The sequence below is a fragment of the Pseudophryne corroboree genome, chromosome 2 (assembly GCF_028390025.1).
Source record: "Pseudophryne corroboree isolate aPseCor3 chromosome 2, aPseCor3.hap2, whole genome shotgun sequence".
Taxonomy (NCBI): Eukaryota; Metazoa; Chordata; class Amphibia; order Anura; family Myobatrachidae; genus Pseudophryne; species Pseudophryne corroboree.
In genome coordinates, this window is record NC_086445.1 from 427342542 (window position 1) to 427361991 (window position 19450).

At 45.7% G+C, this 19450-nt stretch overlaps 1 protein-coding gene across 2 annotated transcripts in view; it reads left to right on the top strand.

Moving 5' to 3' along the window:
* The first annotated feature begins 7361 nt into the window (after positions 1-7361).
* Positions 7362-19450, top strand: part of CEP97 (centrosomal protein 97) — a 93132-nt gene continuing 81043 nt past the window's right edge. Inside the window, exons 1-4 of one of the 2 annotated variants that reach the window (XM_063953595.1) lie at positions 7362-7544; positions 9694-9836; positions 18055-18213; positions 18874-18975. In XM_063953595.1, the coding sequence (XP_063809665.1) occupies positions 7493-7544; positions 9694-9836; positions 18055-18213; positions 18874-18975 (456 nt within the window). In that variant the 5' untranslated portion in view covers positions 7362-7492. Of the gene's footprint in view, positions 7545-7795; positions 7962-9693; positions 9837-18054; positions 18214-18873; positions 18976-19450 lie in introns of those variants that run through there. The other variant, XM_063953596.1, reaches the window with a different exon arrangement.

Consider the following 19450-nt stretch of genomic DNA (forward strand, 5'->3'; position numbering starts at 1 on the left):
AGAATTTACTTACCGATAATTCTATTTCTCATAGTCCGTAGTGGATGCTGGGGACTCCGTAAGGACCATGGGGAATAGCGGCTCCGCAGGAGACTGGGCACATCTAAAGAAAGCTTTAGGACTATCTGGTGTGCACTGGCTCCTCCCCCTATGACCCTCCTCCAAGCCTCAGTTAGGATACTGTGCCCGGACGAGCGTACACAATAAGGAAGGATTTTGAATCCCGGGTAAGACTCATACCAGCCACACCAATCACACCGTATAACCTGTGATCTGAACCCAGTTAACAGCATGATAACAGAGGAGCCTCTGAAAGATGGCTCACAACAATAATAACCCGATTTTTGTAACAATAACTATGTACAAGTATTGCAGACAATCCGCACTTGGGATGGGCGCCCAGCATCCACTACGGACTATGAGAAATAGAATTATCGGTAAGTAAATTCTTATTTTCTCTAACGTCCTAAGTGGATGCTGGGGACTCCGTAAGGACCATGGGGATTATACCAAAGCTCCCAAACGGGCGGGAGAGTGCGGATGACTCTGCAGCACCAAATGAGAGAACTCCAGGTCCTCCTCAGCCAGGATATCAATTTTGTAGAATTTTACAAACGTATTTGCTCCTGACCAAGTAGCTGCTCGGCAAAGTTGTAAAGCCGAGACCCCTCGGGCAGCCGCCCAAGATGAGCCCACCTTCCTTGTGGAGTGGGCATTTACAGATTTTTGGCTGTGGCAGGCCTGCCACAGAATGTGCAAGCTGAATTGTACTACAAATCCAACGAGCAACAGTCTGCTTAGAAGCAGGAGCACCCAGCTTGTTGGGTGCATACAGGATAAACAGCGAGTCAGATTTCCTGACTCCAGCCGTCCTGGAAACATATTTTCAGGGCACTGACAACGTCTAGCAACTTGGAGGCCTCCAAGTCCCTAGTAGCCGCAGGCACCACAAATAGGTTGGTTCAGGTGAAACGCTGAAACCACCTTGGGGAGAAACTGAGGACGAGTCCTCAATTCCGCCCTGTCCGAATGGAAAATCAGATAAGGGCTTTTTCAGGATAAAGCCGCCAATTCTGACACGCGCCTGGCCCAGGCCAGGGCCAACAGCATGACCACTTTTCATGTGAGATATTTTAACTCCACAGATTTAAGTGGTTCAAACCAATGTGACTTTTGGAACCCAAAACTACATTGAGATCCCAAAGTGCCACTGGAGGCACAAAAGGAGGCTGTATATGCAGTACCCCTTTTACAAACGTCTGAACTTCAGGGACTGAAGCTAGTTCTTTTTGGAAGAAAATTGACAGGGCCGAAATTTGAACCTTAATGGACCCCAATTTCAGGCCCATAGACACTCCTGTTTGCAGGAAATGTAGGAATCGACCCAGTTGAATTTCCTCCGTCGGGCCTTACTGGCCTCGCACCACGCAACATATTTTCGCCAATTGCGGTGATAATGTTTTTGCGGTTACATCCTTCCTGGCTTTGATCAGGATAGGGATGACTTCATCCGGAACGCCTTTTTTCCTTCAGGATCCGGCGCTCAACCGCCATGCCGTCAAAGCAGCCGCGGTAAGTATTGGAACAGACAGGGTCCTTGCTGGAGCAGGTCCCTTCTTAGAGGTAGAGGCCACTGATCCTCCGCGAGCATCTCTTGAAGTTCCGGCCACCAAGTCCTTCTTGGCCAATCCGGAACCACGAATATAGTGCTTACTCCTCTCCATCTTATCAATCTCAGTACCTTGGGTATGAGAGGCAGAGGAGGGAACACATACCCTGACTGGTACACCCACGGTGTTACCAGAGCGTCTACAGCTTATTGCCTGAGGGTCCCTGGACCTGGCGCAATACCTGTCGAGTTTTTAATCATGTGGAAGACTTCTGGGTGAAGTCCCCACTCTCCCGGGTGGAGGTCGTGCTGAGGAAGTCTGCTTCCCAGTTGTCCACTCCCGGAATGAATACTGCTGACAGTGCTATCACATGATTTTCCGCCCAGCGAAGAATCCTTGCAGCTTCTGCCATTGCCCTCCTGCTTCTTGTGCCACCCTGTCTGTTTACGTGGGTGACTGCCGTGATGTTGTCCGACTGGATCAACACCGGCTGACCTTGAAGCAGAGGTCTTGCTAAGCTTAGAGCATTGTAAATGTCCCTTAGCTTCAGGATATTTATGTGAAGTGATGTCTCCAGGCTTGACAATAAGCCCTGGATATTCCTTCCCTGTGTGACTGCTCCCCAGCCTCGCAGGCTGGCATCCGTGGTCACCAGGACCCAGTCCTGAATGCCTAATCTGCGGCCCTCTAGAAGATGAGCACTCTGCAACCACCACAGGAGGGACACCCTTGTCCTTGGTGACAGGGTTATCCGCTGATGCATCTGAAGATGCGACCCGGACCATTTGTCCAGCAGGTCCCACTGGAAAGTTCTTGCGTGGAATCTGCCGAATGGGATTGCTTCGTAGGAAGCCACCATTTTAATCAGAACCCTTGTGCATTGATGCACTGAGACTTGGCTCGGTTTTAGGAGGTTCCTGACTAGCTCGGATAACTCCCTGGCTTTCTCCTCCGGGAGAAACACCTTTTTCTGGACTGTGTCCAGGATCATCCTTAGGAACAGAAGACACGTCGTCGGAACCAGGTGCAATTTTGGAATATTGAGAATCCAATCGTGCTGCCGCAACACTACCTGAGATAGTGCTACACCGACCTCCAACTGTTCCCTGGATCTTACCCTTATCAGGGAATTGTCCAAGTAAGGGATAACTAAAATTCACTTCCTTCGAAGGAATATCATCATTTCGGCCATTACCTTGGTAAAGACCCGGGGTGCCGTGGACCATCCATACGGCAGCGTCTGAACGGATAGTGACAGTTCTGTACCATAAACCTGAGGTACCCTTGGTGAGAAGGGTAAATTTTTGACATGAAGGTAAGCATCCTTGATGTCCCGAGACATCATGTAGTCCCCTTCTTCCAGGTTCGCAATCACTGCTCTGAGTGACTCAATCTTGAATTTGAACCTCTGTATGTAAGTGTTCAAAGATTTTAGATTTAGAATCGGTCTCACCGAGCCGTCTGGCTTCGGTACCACAACAGTGTGGAATAATACCCCGTTCCCTGTTGCAGGAGGGGTATCTTGATTATCACCTGCTGGGAATACAGCTTGTGAATGGCTTCCAAAACTGTCTCCCTGTCAGAAGGAGACATCGGTAAAGCCGACTTTAGGAAACGGCGAGGGGGAGACGTCTCGAATTCTAATTTGTACCCCTGAGATATCACCTGAAGGATCCAGGGGTCTACTTGCGAGTGAGCCCACTGCGCGCTGAAATTCATTGAGACGGGCCCCCCACCGTGCCTGATTCTGCTTGTAAAGCCCCAGCGTATACTGAGGGCTTGGCAGAGGCGGGAGAGGGTTTCTGTTCCTGGGAACTGGCTGATTTCTGCAGCCTTTTTCCTCTCCCTCTGTCACGGGGCAGAAATGAGGAACCTTTTGCCCGCTTGTCCACGAAAAGACTGCGCCTGATAATACGGCGTCTTCTCATGTTGAGAGGCGACCTGGGGTACAAACGTGGAATTCCCTGCTGTTGCCATGGCCACCAGGTCTGAAAGACCGACCCCAAATAACTCCTCTTAATAAAGCAATACTTCCAAATGCCGTTTGGAATACGCATCACCTGACCACTGACGTGTCCATAACCCTCTACTGGTAGAAATGGACAACGCGCTTAGACTTGATGCCAGTCGGCAATTATTCCGCTGTGCATCACGCATATATAGAAATGCATCTTTTAAATGCTCTATAGGCAAAAATATACTGTCCCTATCTAGGGTATCAATATTTTCAGTCAGGGATTCCGACCACGCCAACCCAGCACTGCACATCCAGGCTGAGGCGATTGCTGGTCGCAGTATAACACCAGTATGTGTGTAAATACCTTTTAGGATATCCTCCTGCTTTCGATCAGCAGGATCCTTAAGGGCGGCCATCTCAGGCGAATGTAGAGCCCTTACAAGCGTGTGAGCGCTTTATCCACCCTAGGGGGTGTTTCCCAACGCACCCTAACCTCTGGCGGGAAAGGATATAATGCCAATAACATTTAGAAATTATCAGTTGTTATCGGGGGAAACCCACGCATCATCACACCCCTCATTTAATTTCTCAGATTCAGGAAAACTACAGGTAGTTTTTCCTCACCGAACATAATACCCCTTTTTTGGTGGTACTCGTATTATCAGAAATGTGTAAAACATTTTTCATTGCCTCAATCGTGTAACGTGTGGCCCTACTGGAAGTCACATTCGTCTCTTCACCGTCGACACTGGAGTCAGTATCCGTGTCGGCGTCTATATCTGCCATCTGAGGTAACGGGCGCTTTAGAGCCCCTGACGGCCTATGAGACGTCTGGACAGGCACAAGCTGAGTAGCCGGCTGTCTCATGTCAACCACTGTCTTTTATACAGAGCTGACACTGTCACGTAATTCCTTCCAACAGTTCATCCACACAGGTGTCGACCCCCTAGGGGGTGACATCACTATTACAGGCAATCTGCTCCGTCTCCACATCATTTTTCTCCTCATACATGTCGTCACAAAAGTACCGACATACAGCACACACACAGGGAATGCTCTGATAGAGGACAGGACCCCACTAGCCCTTTGGGGAGACAGAGGGAGAGTTTGCCAGCACACACCAGAGCGCTATATATATATACAGGGATAACCTTATATAAGTGTTTTTCACCTTATAGCTGCTGTATAGTTAATACTGCGCCTAATTAGTGCCCCCCTCTCTTTTTTAACCCTTTCTGTAGTGTAGTGACTGCAGGGGAGAGCCAGGGAGCTTCCCTCCAACGGAGCTGTGAGGGAAAATGGCGCCAGTGTGCTGAGGAGATAGGCTCCGCCCCCTTATCGGCGGCCTTATCCCCCGTTTTTCTATGTATTCTGGCAGGGGTTAAATGCATCCATATAGCCCAGGAGCTATATGTGATGCATTTTTTGCCATCCAAGGTGTTTTTATTGCGTCTCAGGGCGCCCCCCCCCAGCGCCCTGCACCCTCAGTGACCGAAGTGTGAAGTGTGCTGAGAGCAATGGCGCACAGCTGCAGTGCTGTGCGCTACCTTGTTGAAGACAGGACGTCTTCTGCCGCCGATTTTCCGGACCTCTTCTGCCTTCTGGCTCTGTAAGGGGGCCGGCGGCGCGGCTCTGGGACCCATCCAAGCTGGGCCTGTGATCGTCCCTCTGGAGCTAATGTCCAGTAGCCTAAGAAGCCCAATCCACTCTGCACGCAGGTGAGTTCGCTTCTTCTCCCCTTAGTCCCTCGATGCAGTGAGCCTGTTGCCAGCAGGTCTCACTGAAAATAAAAAACCTAATCTAAAACTTTCACTAAGAAGCTCAGGAGAGCCCCTAGTGTGCACCCTTCTCGTTCGGGCACAGAGATCTAACTGAGGCTTGGAGGAGGGTCATAGGGGGAGGAGCCAGTGCACACCAGATAGTCCTAAAGCTTTCTTTAGATGTGCCCAGTCTCCTGCGGAGCCGCTATTCCCCATGGTCCTTACGGAGTCCCCAGCATCCACTTAGGATGTTAGAGAAAAAAAAGTTGGATTGACATTGTTAGAACCAGGGCCAAAACCTGTTGGATTTGGCTGCGGAACACGTGGATCCGTGATATTAAACAAAACCACAGTTTAATTCCTGCAATGAACTCTTTTTAATGATATTCAGTTATATTGTTCCAATCCTATATTCCATAAATTTAGTTTTTGATGAATTGTTGTGCTACCGCTGAGCTCTAAACAATTCCACTACAAACACCAAGGGTTAAGTGCGTTCCTGTATGGTGGAGCACTCTGGATCAAAAAAAGTTGATCAAAACTTCAGACTTTTATTATTTTCAATTTAGAACATTATGTCTCGATTTAAATCCTAAAAAGAGAAATATTACAACTAAACAAAATTAAAAGTTTACTATAAGAAATGTGATTTAATGAATTGTACTGCTGCCCTTGGTCCAATCAATGTATTTAGTATAATGATTAACAAATAATAAAGAATAATGTAATATATTTATCTTATTTAGTATTTTAGTTCTCTCTTGCAATACTTAGAGAGGCTCATAGCAAGTCCTTCAGTAACACAGTTCTTGTATATGAAATCTGAATATACATTTTATGAACACCTACATGAGATCCAGAATAAACCTTATGATAGTTCCTTATATTTATATAGTGAATTATAATGTGCAATATGTTGCCTAGTGATGTGATAAAATAATAATGGCTCTTAAAAGTTAATGTTAATTACTCCCTGCGCCCCCTTAATCCAGCTCTGGTTGAGGGAAGGTCTTCCTAAGTATAAGGAGGATAATTATGATTGGGTTTTAACATGATGGAGCTGCAAATAAGAATCAGCAAGGTTGGAGCTACCATAAGTGCAGCATATAAGGTGTGTATACTTCCCAACACAATCCTCTCCAGGAGGGACACAATGCTCTGCTTCTGGACTTCCCTCTTCATTTATGATTGCCGGCACCTGTTTTGAACAGGTTAATGGATGAGAAAGGTGTTTCAGCACAGGTGATGGCAATCATAAATTAAAAGTCCAGAAGCAGAGCATTCTGTCCCTCCTGGAGAGGGTCATGTTGGGAGGTATAGGTGTGTACATATGGTGCGATATTGCCTAAACACCGCACAGCAGGTACCATGTAGCCCTCGCACCCCACCAGTAGAGGCCGGCACGGGGCATGGGAATCCTGGCCAGTGAAGCTGCTGCCATGTCCCATAACTGCCTCCAACTTTTTTTGGTGCCGGTTTCTTCGTAAAGTGACAGGGAACCCCAAATTAGAGCACCGTGTCCCCTCGCATGGCTCGTTTCGCTCGCCATGCTTCGGGCAAGGTTACCGTTCCCAATTGTACTCCACATGGATCGTAAAGTATGAAAAAGTACAAAAATTGGAAAACTCATGTCGACCTTTTGACCTGTCAACCTTGTACATGTTGACCTAGTGACCCTGTCGACCTAATGCATTCGACCTAACGACCGTATCCCCTCTAACAGAGCTGAACCCAGAAGAGCGGGCTCACACTTGTGCCGCACAGTCACTGTTTGTGAGTGGCTCCTGTCACTCTGAGGCTGCACCGACACAACCTACAGCTGGCTGCTCTATTTGGACAAGATGACTCTCATGACATCCCAGCCAGGCACAAAGTGGCATATCCTTGGGGCCTGATACAGGTGGCCCCTTTGACTCTTCACCCCTTCCCCCGCTGGCTCTGACCCACCACCACGTCGCTGGCCCTGAGCGGGAGCACACATTTGTCAGTGGCAATAGTACTACACTTGTTTTGGTTAGTTACAATTCACTATTCTGCCAAAAGATGGCAGTGAGCCAATCACCGTCCCCATTCCAGCAGGAGTAAAGTGCGCATGCGTTCACCGAGCTCCCGGAAGTGAGGTACTTGCTGCTCGGTTGCCGGGGAGCTGAGAAGCTTGGTGAAACATGGCGGGGGAAGAAGTCATAGCAGCCTCGGCACAGTCCATAAGCGGCCCAGGTAAGAGCGCTGCACTCCGTCGTGTTACGGTAAGCGTGATCCTGCGCTGGTTACCGGGGAGTGAGACTGCGGCTCCGTTGTTATTGAATTCCTGTCTTACTGGTGTGACGCGCGGACAGTAGCAACCTCGGCGGTACCGCGAGGGCTTCTGGGAGTTGTAGTCTTTTCATCCATATTCCTGCGTGCTGCGCCTGTGCCTGGGGACTCGATATCCCGTCAGTCACCGCTGGTGAGTGGGTGACGGTTTAACTGACAGATGGAGGGAGCTGCGCATTTGCACAATAGCAATCTGATATCTACAGATATTTCTGTTTAGTTTGTGAAAGTATGGAAGAATGCATTAACATTTTGTTTGTAATCTATTTCACCATACCTTCCAGTGTGTTATATGCCATAGTTGGCAACTGTCCTTAACAGGTGAATATTAGATTTATCTCTGGCGGTGTGCCTGTTAGTGGCTATAGCAGTGCCTTTTTGTTTATTCACTAAGCTTAGGTTAATATTTGGTTGTTGTGTTTTGTGTTTTTTTTGTATTTAAAATGCATAGGAAATTATTTGTATTCTAATCATTTTTGTAAATCTGCCAGGAACATTTGTGGCCCAAGGACCTTTCACACAGGGCACGCTACATGAGGGGGAGGGGGGGAATTCAATTGGAATCCTTGGATAAATCTGCCATTCAGGAACTGCGCATTGCGCATCATAAAATGGCCAATATACCATCGCTTGGAATTCCCTACATTGTGTCCAGCAGTAAAGTTTGAAACATTGCTATTGCCCCCACACAGTTCTTCATCCTCCTAACTTGGGTTGAATTACTTTGTCATGTTGCAAAACACTATTTGTTAAAGGTGTCCTTCCAAACACAGTTTTTTTTTTTTTCTTTTATTTTGTACTCCCCAATCATCACCTACATCTTCAAACTAATTTCTGGAACACTAGGGATTTGGGAGGTGTTCATTTACATACTTACCCGACCCCATCTGTGTGGGGTGCCAAGGCTGGCTAACCTGTGGCTCTTCAGCTGTTGCAAAACTACACATCCCAGCATGCCCTGACACAGTTTTAGCATTCCAAAATAGAAAAACTGGCAGAGCATCATGGGACTTGTAGTTTCACAGCAGCTGGAGAATCGCATGTTATTTGGCTTAGACTAAATGGGCTTGTAGGTTGCCTGCTGTTGTATAGTAGGGACTGTAAACTCTACTGGTGCAAGGACTGTTTAGAATGATGACTCATCTATACAGTGCCGTGCAATATGATTTTCGCTTTTGAAATAAAACTTAATACATATAGTGTCTTGTCAGGAAATTTGAAGACCCTGTATGTTTTCATATATTTAAAAATGATCCTGTTATCAGTGGCATAAAAAATTAATTATAAGAGAGGTATTGGATGGCTGTCGCAAGTTCGTCGTCTGTTCCTTTTAAAAAGTGCCTGCTTCGCATTACCGGGTAGGTAATTTTTACAACTGATATGCATCAATGTAGACTTTACCTTAAGGGGATAAAAAAAACGGGCGTGGTATGGAAGGTCGACAGTGTCTAGGTCGACCACTATTGGTCGGCAGGTATTCTAGGTCAAAAGGTCGACATGAGGTTTTTTTTTCTTCTTTTGTCGTTCTCGCCGTACAGTGATCGGGAACCTCAATTAGTGCACCGTGTCCCCTCGCATGGCTCGCTTTGCTTGCCATGCTTAGGGCAAGGTGCCTCGCTGCACTACTGCTGCAATTGGCACAGGTTACTATTCCCAATCGTAGACAACGTGGATCGTTAAGTATGAAAAAGTTAAAAAAAAGAAGAAAATTGTGAAAAACTCATGTTGACCTAGTTACTGTCGACCAATAGTGGTCGACCTAGAGACCGGATATCGAAAAAAACATAAGTCAACAAAGGGTTGGGGCAATAAAGATAAGAATATACAGTAATAAGAATGCGTATTCTTGGTTCATAGGAATACAACTTAGCAATTCATTACACATGGTGTAGTACAGATAATATTATGAGTGTGGTGCTTGTGATTAGGAAAGGGTAACAAAGTATGCTTAGAAGTTCTGTCGTCTATACTTGAAATGTATGCACCCTTTTAAAATATTGCCATATAGTTTTATTATTCAACTACATAAAGTTTTGTTTTCTTTATATTTTAGTCAATGTAGTGGATCGGTCAGGACAGGGCCTTCAGAAACTGAGTGCCGCGATACCGTGTGGTGCCGACACTCAAACGCTAATTTTGGACAAAAATCAGATAATCAAATTGGAACACCTAGAAAAATGCAAAAATCTTACACAGGTAAGTAAATTGTTTCTCCCTTCATATTTAAGGTCACCAAATCTGTGTTTCTCTGGCTGGGTCCACAGGATTGTCCACAGGATAACATTGGGATATTGTCGAGCGACAGCGAAAATGGCACCAACACGGTCACAAGCTTTCTGGCCTCCCAGGATGCATTGGGGCCTCCACTATATAGTCCCGCCCACTGACTCAGTCAGATCAGTTTTTTGCTTGGTGCGGCAGGAAGCCGCATGGTCACAGGGCTGCTGTGAAAGCAGCCTCAAGTTTTCATTACTTTATTTTTATAGACTTACTGTTTTGGTTTGAGCGACTTCTCTTAACAGCGTCTTAAACGTGTATTAGAAAGAGTCGCTCCAACAACTCCCCACCGGGTCGCAACAACGCTTACCTTCGCGGTACAGTGCTGTCTCGACGGGCTTCTGTGTCGGATGTTCTAGCAGGTCCAGCAGACGTTACCAGGCTGTGGCCGGAGCATGGGGAGACAGTGAGTATATGGACTTCCTCTTACTAGAGGGGTCAGGACACAGCTACGCTGATTTGGTGGAGACTACAAACAGCGTGTTGATGCGCCGAACATCTCGAGTGTGACAGCGCTACGCTTCGGGGATCATAGGCGCCAGGACTAGGTGAGGCCGCAATCCTGGGAGTTTAAGTCAACAGGGGGTTTCAGACGCTCTCCTGGCCGTCCCTCCTCCGAGTTCATGGCCAGTTCCCGCGGGTCTCTCGTTTCATGAACTGAATGACCTCACTTCCGGCTCAGACGCTACCACGAGGGTACTCGGTCGCAGCTTAGACGCTGCGGTTGTGTACACTGGATATAAACCCGCCCAGACCGAGTCGCAGGCCTTTAGTGTCTGCATGCACGTGGAGTCGCTCAGCGTCCGTGTCCGTTGGTGAGCGTCCGTGTCCGTTATCAGTTACCAAGAGCGGCAGTGTACACCAGTAGCGTCTGAATCCACTCAGCGTCTTTCGAGCGTCTTTGCTTGGATATGGAAGTGTGGTGAGTCTCCCTGTATCCCGCTCCCTGGAGGCAGGGTATACAGTACTAAAAATTCCTTCTACTTCTTAGTGTGCACTGTTAATTTTTAGTACCTATTGCATATGAGACCTGTATATTACTGTGTTTTCTGCATGTTATGTTGAAAAAGAACCAGTTAAACAGAAGTACAATTTTCCTACTTATGTATAGGTTATTATGGAGGTTGTATTCTCATATGACAATGTCTAATGCTTTAACATGTGACTGACTGCTAGTATGTGTGCTGACTTTTCTGTGTAATGTCAGTCCTGTTCTGACCCTCAAATCAGGTGCACTGTGGTCAGATTGATTTCACCTCTATATACTGATTATAGGGTGTGGTTCAGTCACAAAATTGTGTAGTCAATATCAGAAAAATGTCTGTGAGCGGCAAAAGTGATGAGGAGAATTTGTCAAGCACTCCTACAGCCCTAACATGCTTATCTTGTAAGTCAGGGGTAATTGATATGATTCAATTGGTCACTTATGAGGGTTTGTGTGCAAACTGTTTCGCTTTTCAGCGAAGTAAAAAACAGGAGTTAGTTCAACCTCCAGTAGAGCCACCATGGAATATGTTCGCAAAGACTCTGTCTTCAATAGCGGACAGGTTAGCTCCAGTAGCACCACCTCAAGGGTTAGGTTACACTATGAACCCATACATGCAGCTCCCTTCCTATGGTTTGGTTCCAGTAGCCTCTACAAGCAACCAAGGGATAGGTAAGACTAAGACAGATACGTCTGTATGGCAGACTACACAAGAGGATACATCGGATGATGATGCGGAAACAATAGATTCAACTCCGTATGATGATCAGTCGCAGAGCTTTAGTTCAGATGATGTAGCTGAACTCATTAATGCAGTAAAGGCTGTGCTTTCTCTGGAAGAACCAGCCAAGACAGCGTTAAAAGCAAAAGCACCTGTATTTAAACGAACAAAGTCAGTGAAAGCTGAATTTCCAGCGTCAGAGGAGTTGACGGAAATGATGGATGAGTCTTGGGCAGCGCCCGGTAAAAAGTATAAGATTCCTAGGAGATGGGATTCTTATTATCCATTTCCTGCTGGAGATTGTTCGAAGAGAGAAGTTCCTCCAAAAGTAGATGCACATGTTCTGCGACTAGTGCACAAATCTGCTTTGCCACTGTCATCTACCTCTTTGAATGATGTCACAGACAGGAGGGTAGAGAGCCTATTGAAAAATATTTTTTCTCTTGTGGGTGCAGTGGTAAGACCTGCTATGGCTTCGGCCTGGGTAGCAAAGGCAATGGACGAATGGATAGAGGAACTAGAGAATGACATCCCCTCTCCTACTAGGGAGCAAGAGGATCGTCTTTGCCGTTTAAGACAATCTGCCCAGTATTTAGAAGAAGCAGCCATTGATGTAGGCACTGTTGCTTCTAAAGCTTCAGCCCTGGCAGTAGTCGCTCGCAGAGCAGTCTGGCTACGGACCTGGAAGGCAGATGCGGAGTCCAAGAAGGAATTGGAAGCATTGCCTTTCGTGGGTAATATATTATTTGGAAAACCTTTATCGGATATCCTAGAGTCAGAGGCTGAATCGAAGAAGGTCAGATTTCCGGCTACCTACAACCCTAAGTCCAAGGGTTTAAAATTTCGCTGGCAAAGCAAAGCGAAAGGTAAAGAGGAGCCTAAACAACCCCAGTTTAAATCCAGGGGTAGGAAGCAGTGGGCTAGCAAAAAGCCAGCTTCCAAACCTGAACAAAAGCCCTCAGCCTGAAGAGACGGGCCTCCGCCTGGAGGATTCCAGGGTTGGGGGCCGACTCCTGCAATTTGCACCCACATGGCAACAGTCAACAACAGATACCTGGGTGCAGAAGGTAGTATCTCAGGGGTATGGGTTCCCATTCAGGAGGCAGCCTCCTCAAAGATTTTTTTGCACCAGCCCGTCTCGTATAGAGTCGAAGGCCAATGCCCTGCAAGAAGCAGTCCAAAAATTACTGCAGTCAGGTGTGATTGTCCCAGTACCTCCATCACAAAAGGGACAGGGGTATTACTCCAATCTGTTTCTAATCCAGAAACCAAATGGGTCATATCGACCAATTTTAAATCTGAAGATGTTGAACAATTACATATGGATCCCGAAGTTCCACATGGAGACGTTACGCTCCATAATGTTGGCTATGGAACCGGGAGACTATATGGTATCTCTGGATGTGCAGGATGCTTACCTACATGTGCCTATAGCACTATCACATCAGTGTTACCTCAGGTTTGCCATCCTCAAGGAACACTTCCAGTTCCAAGCTCTGCCCTTCGGGCTAGCTACAGCACCCAGGGTGTTTACCAAGATCATGGTGGTTATGGCAGCTTGTCTGCGCAAACAAGGGATAAGGATATCCCCATACCTAGACGACCTATTAATCTTAGCACAGTCGCAAGATTTACTGTTGAGCCATCTCCAACAGACGATAGTTTGTTTACAGAGACACGGGTGGCTCATAAATTGTGAGAAGTCGTCCCTGAATCCATCACAGCGGATGGTTCATTTGGGAGCCATATTGGATTCAGACCTACAGAGAGTTCTCTTACCAGAGAAGAAAATAGTCAAGGTGCAGGTCATGGCTCAGGAAGCGTTGCAAGCCCAGACAATGTCAGTCCATGCAGCAATGCGACTGTTGGGTCTGATGGTATCAACGTTCGACATGGTGGAATATGCGCAATTCCACTCCAGACCATTGCAGCATCTCATTTTGACAAAATGGAACGGAAATCATCAAACAATAAAGAAGCAGATGATAAAGATTCCAGTAAATGTAAAAAGGTCTCTAGCATGGTGGCTACAGACAGACCATTTAAACAAGGGGAGACCCTTTTGGATAAGAGTGGCAAGTCCTGACGACAGATGCCAGCCTGCAAGGTTGGGGAACGGTACTCGGAAGCCTATGGTTCCAGGGAAAATGGACCGCAAGGGAAAGTCGCCTGCCGATAAATCTGTTAGAAATAAGAGCCATTTACTTGGCCCTAGTTCAGGCAAAGGACAATCTACAAGGAAGACCAGTCCAGATCCGCTCAGACAATGCGACGGCAGTAGCATACCTAAATCATCAAGGAGGGACTCGCAGCAAGAGTCTGATGGAGGAAGTAACTCCCATTCTAAAGTGGGCAGAACTCCATCTCCCAGCATTGTCAGCAGTATTTGTCCCGGGTGTACTAAATTGGGAAGCGGATTTTCTCAGTCGGCACACCATTCAGGAAACCGAATGGGCACTACACCCAGAAGTGTTTCAGACACTGGTGAACAGATGGGGTCTACCGGAGATAGACCTTATGGCGTCTCGTCTAAACAGAAAAGTTCCGAGGTACGGATCAAGAACAAGGGACCCAGGAGCAGTCCTGGTAGACGCACTGTCAGTAGAATGGAGGTTTCAGCTGGCATATCTGTTCCCTCCAATATCTCTGTTACCCAGAGTAGTGAGAGATAAAACAGACAAAAGGAGCAATCATTCTAATAGCTCCAGCTTGTCCAAGAAGGCATTGGTACACAGATCTGTGGAGAATGTCCGTGGAAGCACCGATACTGCTCCCTCAACGTCCAGATCTGTTAATGCAGGGTCCTTGTTGTCAGTCATCTGGATCGCCTGTCTTTGACGGCGTGGCTGTTGAAACCTCTATCTTAGAGGCTAAAGGATTTTCAAAGCAAGTAATCCAAACCATGCTTAGAGCAAGAAAACCTTCTTCGGCCCGTGTATATCATAGAATATGGCAAGCCTATATTCATTGGTGTTCTGGAAAAAATTACAATCCAAGAGCCTTTAAAGTAGCTAGAATTTTGGATTTTCTGCAGGCAGGATTGGATAAGGGGTTGAAGGTTGCTTCCTTGAGGGTGCAAGTCTCAGCGTTGACTGTATGGTTTCAGCAGAAGATTGCTGACCTACAGGATGTACGTACGTTTTTCCAAGGAGTAGTACATACTCAACCTCCATTTGTTCCTCCTGCAGCTCCCTGGGATTTGAATTTAGTTCTTAAATTTCTCCAGGGTCCTTTGTTTGAACCACTTGAGAGAGCGGATCTTAAGTGGTTAACGATTAAAGTTCTTTTTTTACTGGCAATGGCGTCAGCCAGAAGAGTGTCAGATTTAGGAGCATGTAAGTCTCCTTTCCTAAGTTTTTTTCCAGACAGAGCAGTTCTCAGAACGAGATCTAGTTATCTTCCAAAGGTGGTGTCAAAGTTTCACCTGAATGAAGAGATTGTAGTCCCAGCTTTTCAGGTATCGGGACTATCTGCGGGAGAAGCGTCGCTGGACGTGGTCCGGTCTTTAAAAATCTATATGGATCGTACTAGTGCCATCAGGAAAACAGATTCCCTCTTCATCCTCTACGGATTCCATAGGAGAGGTTGGCCTGCTAGTAAACAGACGCTGGCGAGATGGCTCCGAGTGGTAATATCTGAAGCTTATTCTCATGCAGATCTCCCTATTCCGGCTAATGTCTCTGCACACTCTACACGTAAGGTAGGTCCTTCTTGGGCAGCACAACAGGGTGCATCAGCAGAACAGATATGTAAGGCAGCCACATGGTCTTCCATAAACACATTCATCAGACATTATGCCTTGGATACTTTTGCCTCTCATGACGCAGACTTCGGGCGAAAGGTCCTCCTGTGCAATCAGGAGCGTCCCCACCACTAAAATGGCTTTGGGAATCCCAATGTTATCCTGTGGATAATCCTGTGGACCCAGCCAGAGAAATAAACGTTATGGTAAGAACTTACCGTTGATAACGTGATTTCTCTTATGTCCACAGGGATCCCACCCGGACGCATCTGATTTGAGGATCTAGACAAACACTAAAAACCTCTTCCTTCTTGTATGGAAGGGTGTGCATGTGTGTTCTTATCGCCTGTACAGGTCTCTACCTAATGTTCCTGCCTATAATCGCTGTGGAAATAACTGATCTGACTGAGTCAGTGGGCGGGACTATATAGTGGAGGCCCCAATGCATCCTGGGAGGCCAGAAAGCTCGTGACCGTGTTGGTGCCATTTTCGCTGTCGCTCGACAATATCCCAATGTTATCCTGTGGATACCTGTGGACATAAGAGAAATCACGTTATCAACGGTAAGTTCTTACCATAACGTTTATATTTCTACTATTCGCAGTTAATATTACTATTAAAAATCAGACTATTTTATTAATATGTGCGTGCATGCTGCTCGCTGGCTTGTGATAGGCATGCAGGGTTTTGTTTGCTAATTATGGGGTTTGTTGATCTTTTTCGAAACAGTGTAACCTTTTACCTTTCTCACTGGAGGTTTTAAGATCAATATAGGAAAAGGTTGACATGTTTTGGGTTTTTTTTATTTATTTTTTTTAAATTTTTTGGTGTAATTTCCTCCTTGTAAAAGAACCGGGAACCCCAGTTAGTGCACCGTGCCCCTTTGCATGCCGAGCAAACTGCGGGCAATGTGCCTCGTTTCACTACCGCTGCACTCTGTACATTCCAATCATACAGTAATTGAAAGAGAAGATTTCTGCACCAGGAAATATACATATTTTTACGGAATATTGTTCTTCAAATGTTCCGTTCACATTTATGTGTTTACATGTAAATTAAGATCAAGTGGTACTCTCCAATTAGAAAGTAAACTGCATGAGTATAAGGAGTAAAGAATTGGATTGCATTTGGGTGCACATTTTTCCTATATTATTTTAAATGGGTCTGGGACTGAGGGTCGACAGCACAAAGGTCGACACACCTTAGGTTGACGCCAATTGGTCGACACACCTTAGGTCGACATGGACAAAATGTCGACATGGGAAATAGGTCGACAGGAAAAAGGTCGACGTGAGTTTTTTATGTTTTTTTGGTGTCGTTTTCTTCATAGAGTGACCGGGAACCCCAATTAGTGCACCGCGTCCCCTCGCATGGCTCGCTTCACTCGCCATGCTTCGGGCATGGTGCCTTCGCTCCGCTACCGCTTCGCTCGGCACACTTTACTGTTCCAATCGTAGTCCACGTGGATCGTTAAGTATGAAAAGGTTCAAAAAAAGAAAAAAATCGTGAAAAACTCATGTCGACCTTGTTCCGGTCGACCTTTTGTCCATGTCGACCTAAGGTGTGTCGACCAATTGGCGTCGACCTTTGTGTTGTCGACCTGGAGTCCGGATACCATTTTAAATATATATTTCATATATTTATTAATAGATATAAAAGTACTTCACATTAATATTGCCTGTTAGGCGTTATATTTCTTATGTCTTAATGACTAATTACTATGAGGCTAAATGAAGCTAAGTATTAGAAAATAATAAAGAAAAAAACCTGTAAATAAAAAATATTACAATTCGTTCCTGTGTCCTGTCCTTATTTGTAGATATCGATAGTTTTCAGCTATTTTCTATCTATTTTCCTGTTTCTTATGAGTTATAAATTCACTTTTATTGTGCCATGATTTCTCGTCTAGTATGTACACTCAGGATTTCAGGTTTAGTTCAGAAAACATTATGTAATTATGTTTCAAAAAAATGTATATAGCTTGTAACAGCTGCACCAGTTTATTACAATGTTGCAAAACAGTAAAGACAAATAGTATGTCACTATTTCCAGCTGGACCTCTCCTTCAGTTAGCCATTATAGCTAAACAATATAGAGTGACTTATAATTCTTATGAATGCTCTAATTGTTTTAATTAGTAGTGCTGTGAGGCAGTAATGCTAACACTTACACCATCTGTGCTGCCCAAAATATATGAATAAAAGTTACATTTTAAAATAATATAGAGAAAACGTGCACCCAAAAGCAATCCAATTCTTTTCTCCTTATACTCATACAGTCCAATCATAGTCCGCGTGGATGGTAAAGTATGAAAAAGATGAAAATGATTTGGTTTAAAAAAACAAAACAAAAAAAACCCTCATGTTGACCATTGCCACGTCGACCTTTTATTTGTGTCAACCTAATGCATGTCAATCAATAGTGTGACCTTTGAACTGTCAACCTTAGTACTGTCGACCTATCATCCGGATACACTCACTGGGGTATAACTAATATTGCTATGAAATAACACTAAAGAAACAGCAGTATCCCTTACCTTAGTGATAGTTTATTAGTGAGTAGCCATATCAAAGTTTCCATCATTGAACAATGTAAAAAAAAAAAAAAAAGTTGCTCTTCCAAGTTTTTCTGTATGTTGTATATGTTGCTGTGAACCCTACACATCTGTCTTTGTTCTGCCTCCTGACAGCTGTCTGTTGCCAACAACCGGCTTGTTCGGATGATGGGTGTTTCAAAATTGGTCCATCTTAGAGTGCTAAATCTCCCTCATAATAGTATAGGATATGTGGAAGGGCTCAAAGAATTGGTGCATTTGGAATGGCTTAATCTTGCAGGAAACAATTTAAAGGTAACTTTGTTTTTGTTTTTTTACTACTGCTAATATATAATATAATAATGTGTGTGTGTGTGTGTGTGTGTGTATTAAGTGTCTGTCAGTATAATCTTATTTGATTGCCTGTTGAAGTGTGTTAAGCCCAGTACTCACGGGCCGATCAAGGAGAGATGCGTGCTGAGCGAACCGCTCAGCACACATCTCTCCTGCCGCTCAGCACAGCGCGATCTGTGCTGAGCGTGCGGGGGGAGACGGGGGGGCCGCTCACTTCACCCAGCGGGTGAAGTGAGCGACCCGCTAGATTGGCCTGCATGCAGGCCAATCTAGCAGCGGCGATAGCGATGTGCGGGGCCGCGCATCGCTATCGCCGAGGGGGCTACACACGGAGCGATCCTGCCGATATTCTAAGCAATCTAGTCAGATTGCTTAGAATATCGCTCCGTGAGTACCCCCCTTTATGGTCACCAGCAGTGGTTGGGGAGTAGATTACAACATATATCTGATAGATTTAAGGCAACATGCATACATTGCTGACAATGAAACTGTCACGCCCTATATATTTTGATAATACAGTATAAAAAATGTAAGAGATTCCTATAAGGGTGTATTATTTAGTGTATTTCATAACCTATACTAATTACATTTCTATGCAAATATGTTCTTGTCTTCCACAAGATTGTAGATCAGATAAATAGCTGCAGTGCACTCCATCATCTTGATTTATCAGACAATAACATATCCCAGATTGGTGACTTTTCTCAGCTGCTGTCTCTCAAGGTAAGCTCTTTACATGAATATATTCTTCCAACCATTCACATATGTAGTTACATAAATAATGTTGGTCGCAGAGTTTGCTCGCATGCTGGGGCAGCCCAGCACAGGGCAAGGCCGCCCAGCATGTGTGACACCGCCCCACTATGCGATCGCTAATCAATTGCGATTGCTATTGATTAGAGGTTGACCCGCTGCCATGTTTCCTATCTCGGGAAACGCAGGTGACATCATCGGCCAGCCGCGTCGCTGCCCTAGGAGGCCTGTCCGTCAACATGCGATCGCATCCTTCTGGGATGTGATCGCATGGTGAAGGGTCATGCACGTGCACTATGGTCAGTTTGCGTGCGCATACACTATGGACGCATCTGCTGCATGCGAACGCAGTGGCTGCATCTATCTCTGAATAAGGCCCATAGTACCATTTTATTTTCTGTCTGTATGTGTAAATGATATCTTGCAGCTCTGTATAGTGAAGGGA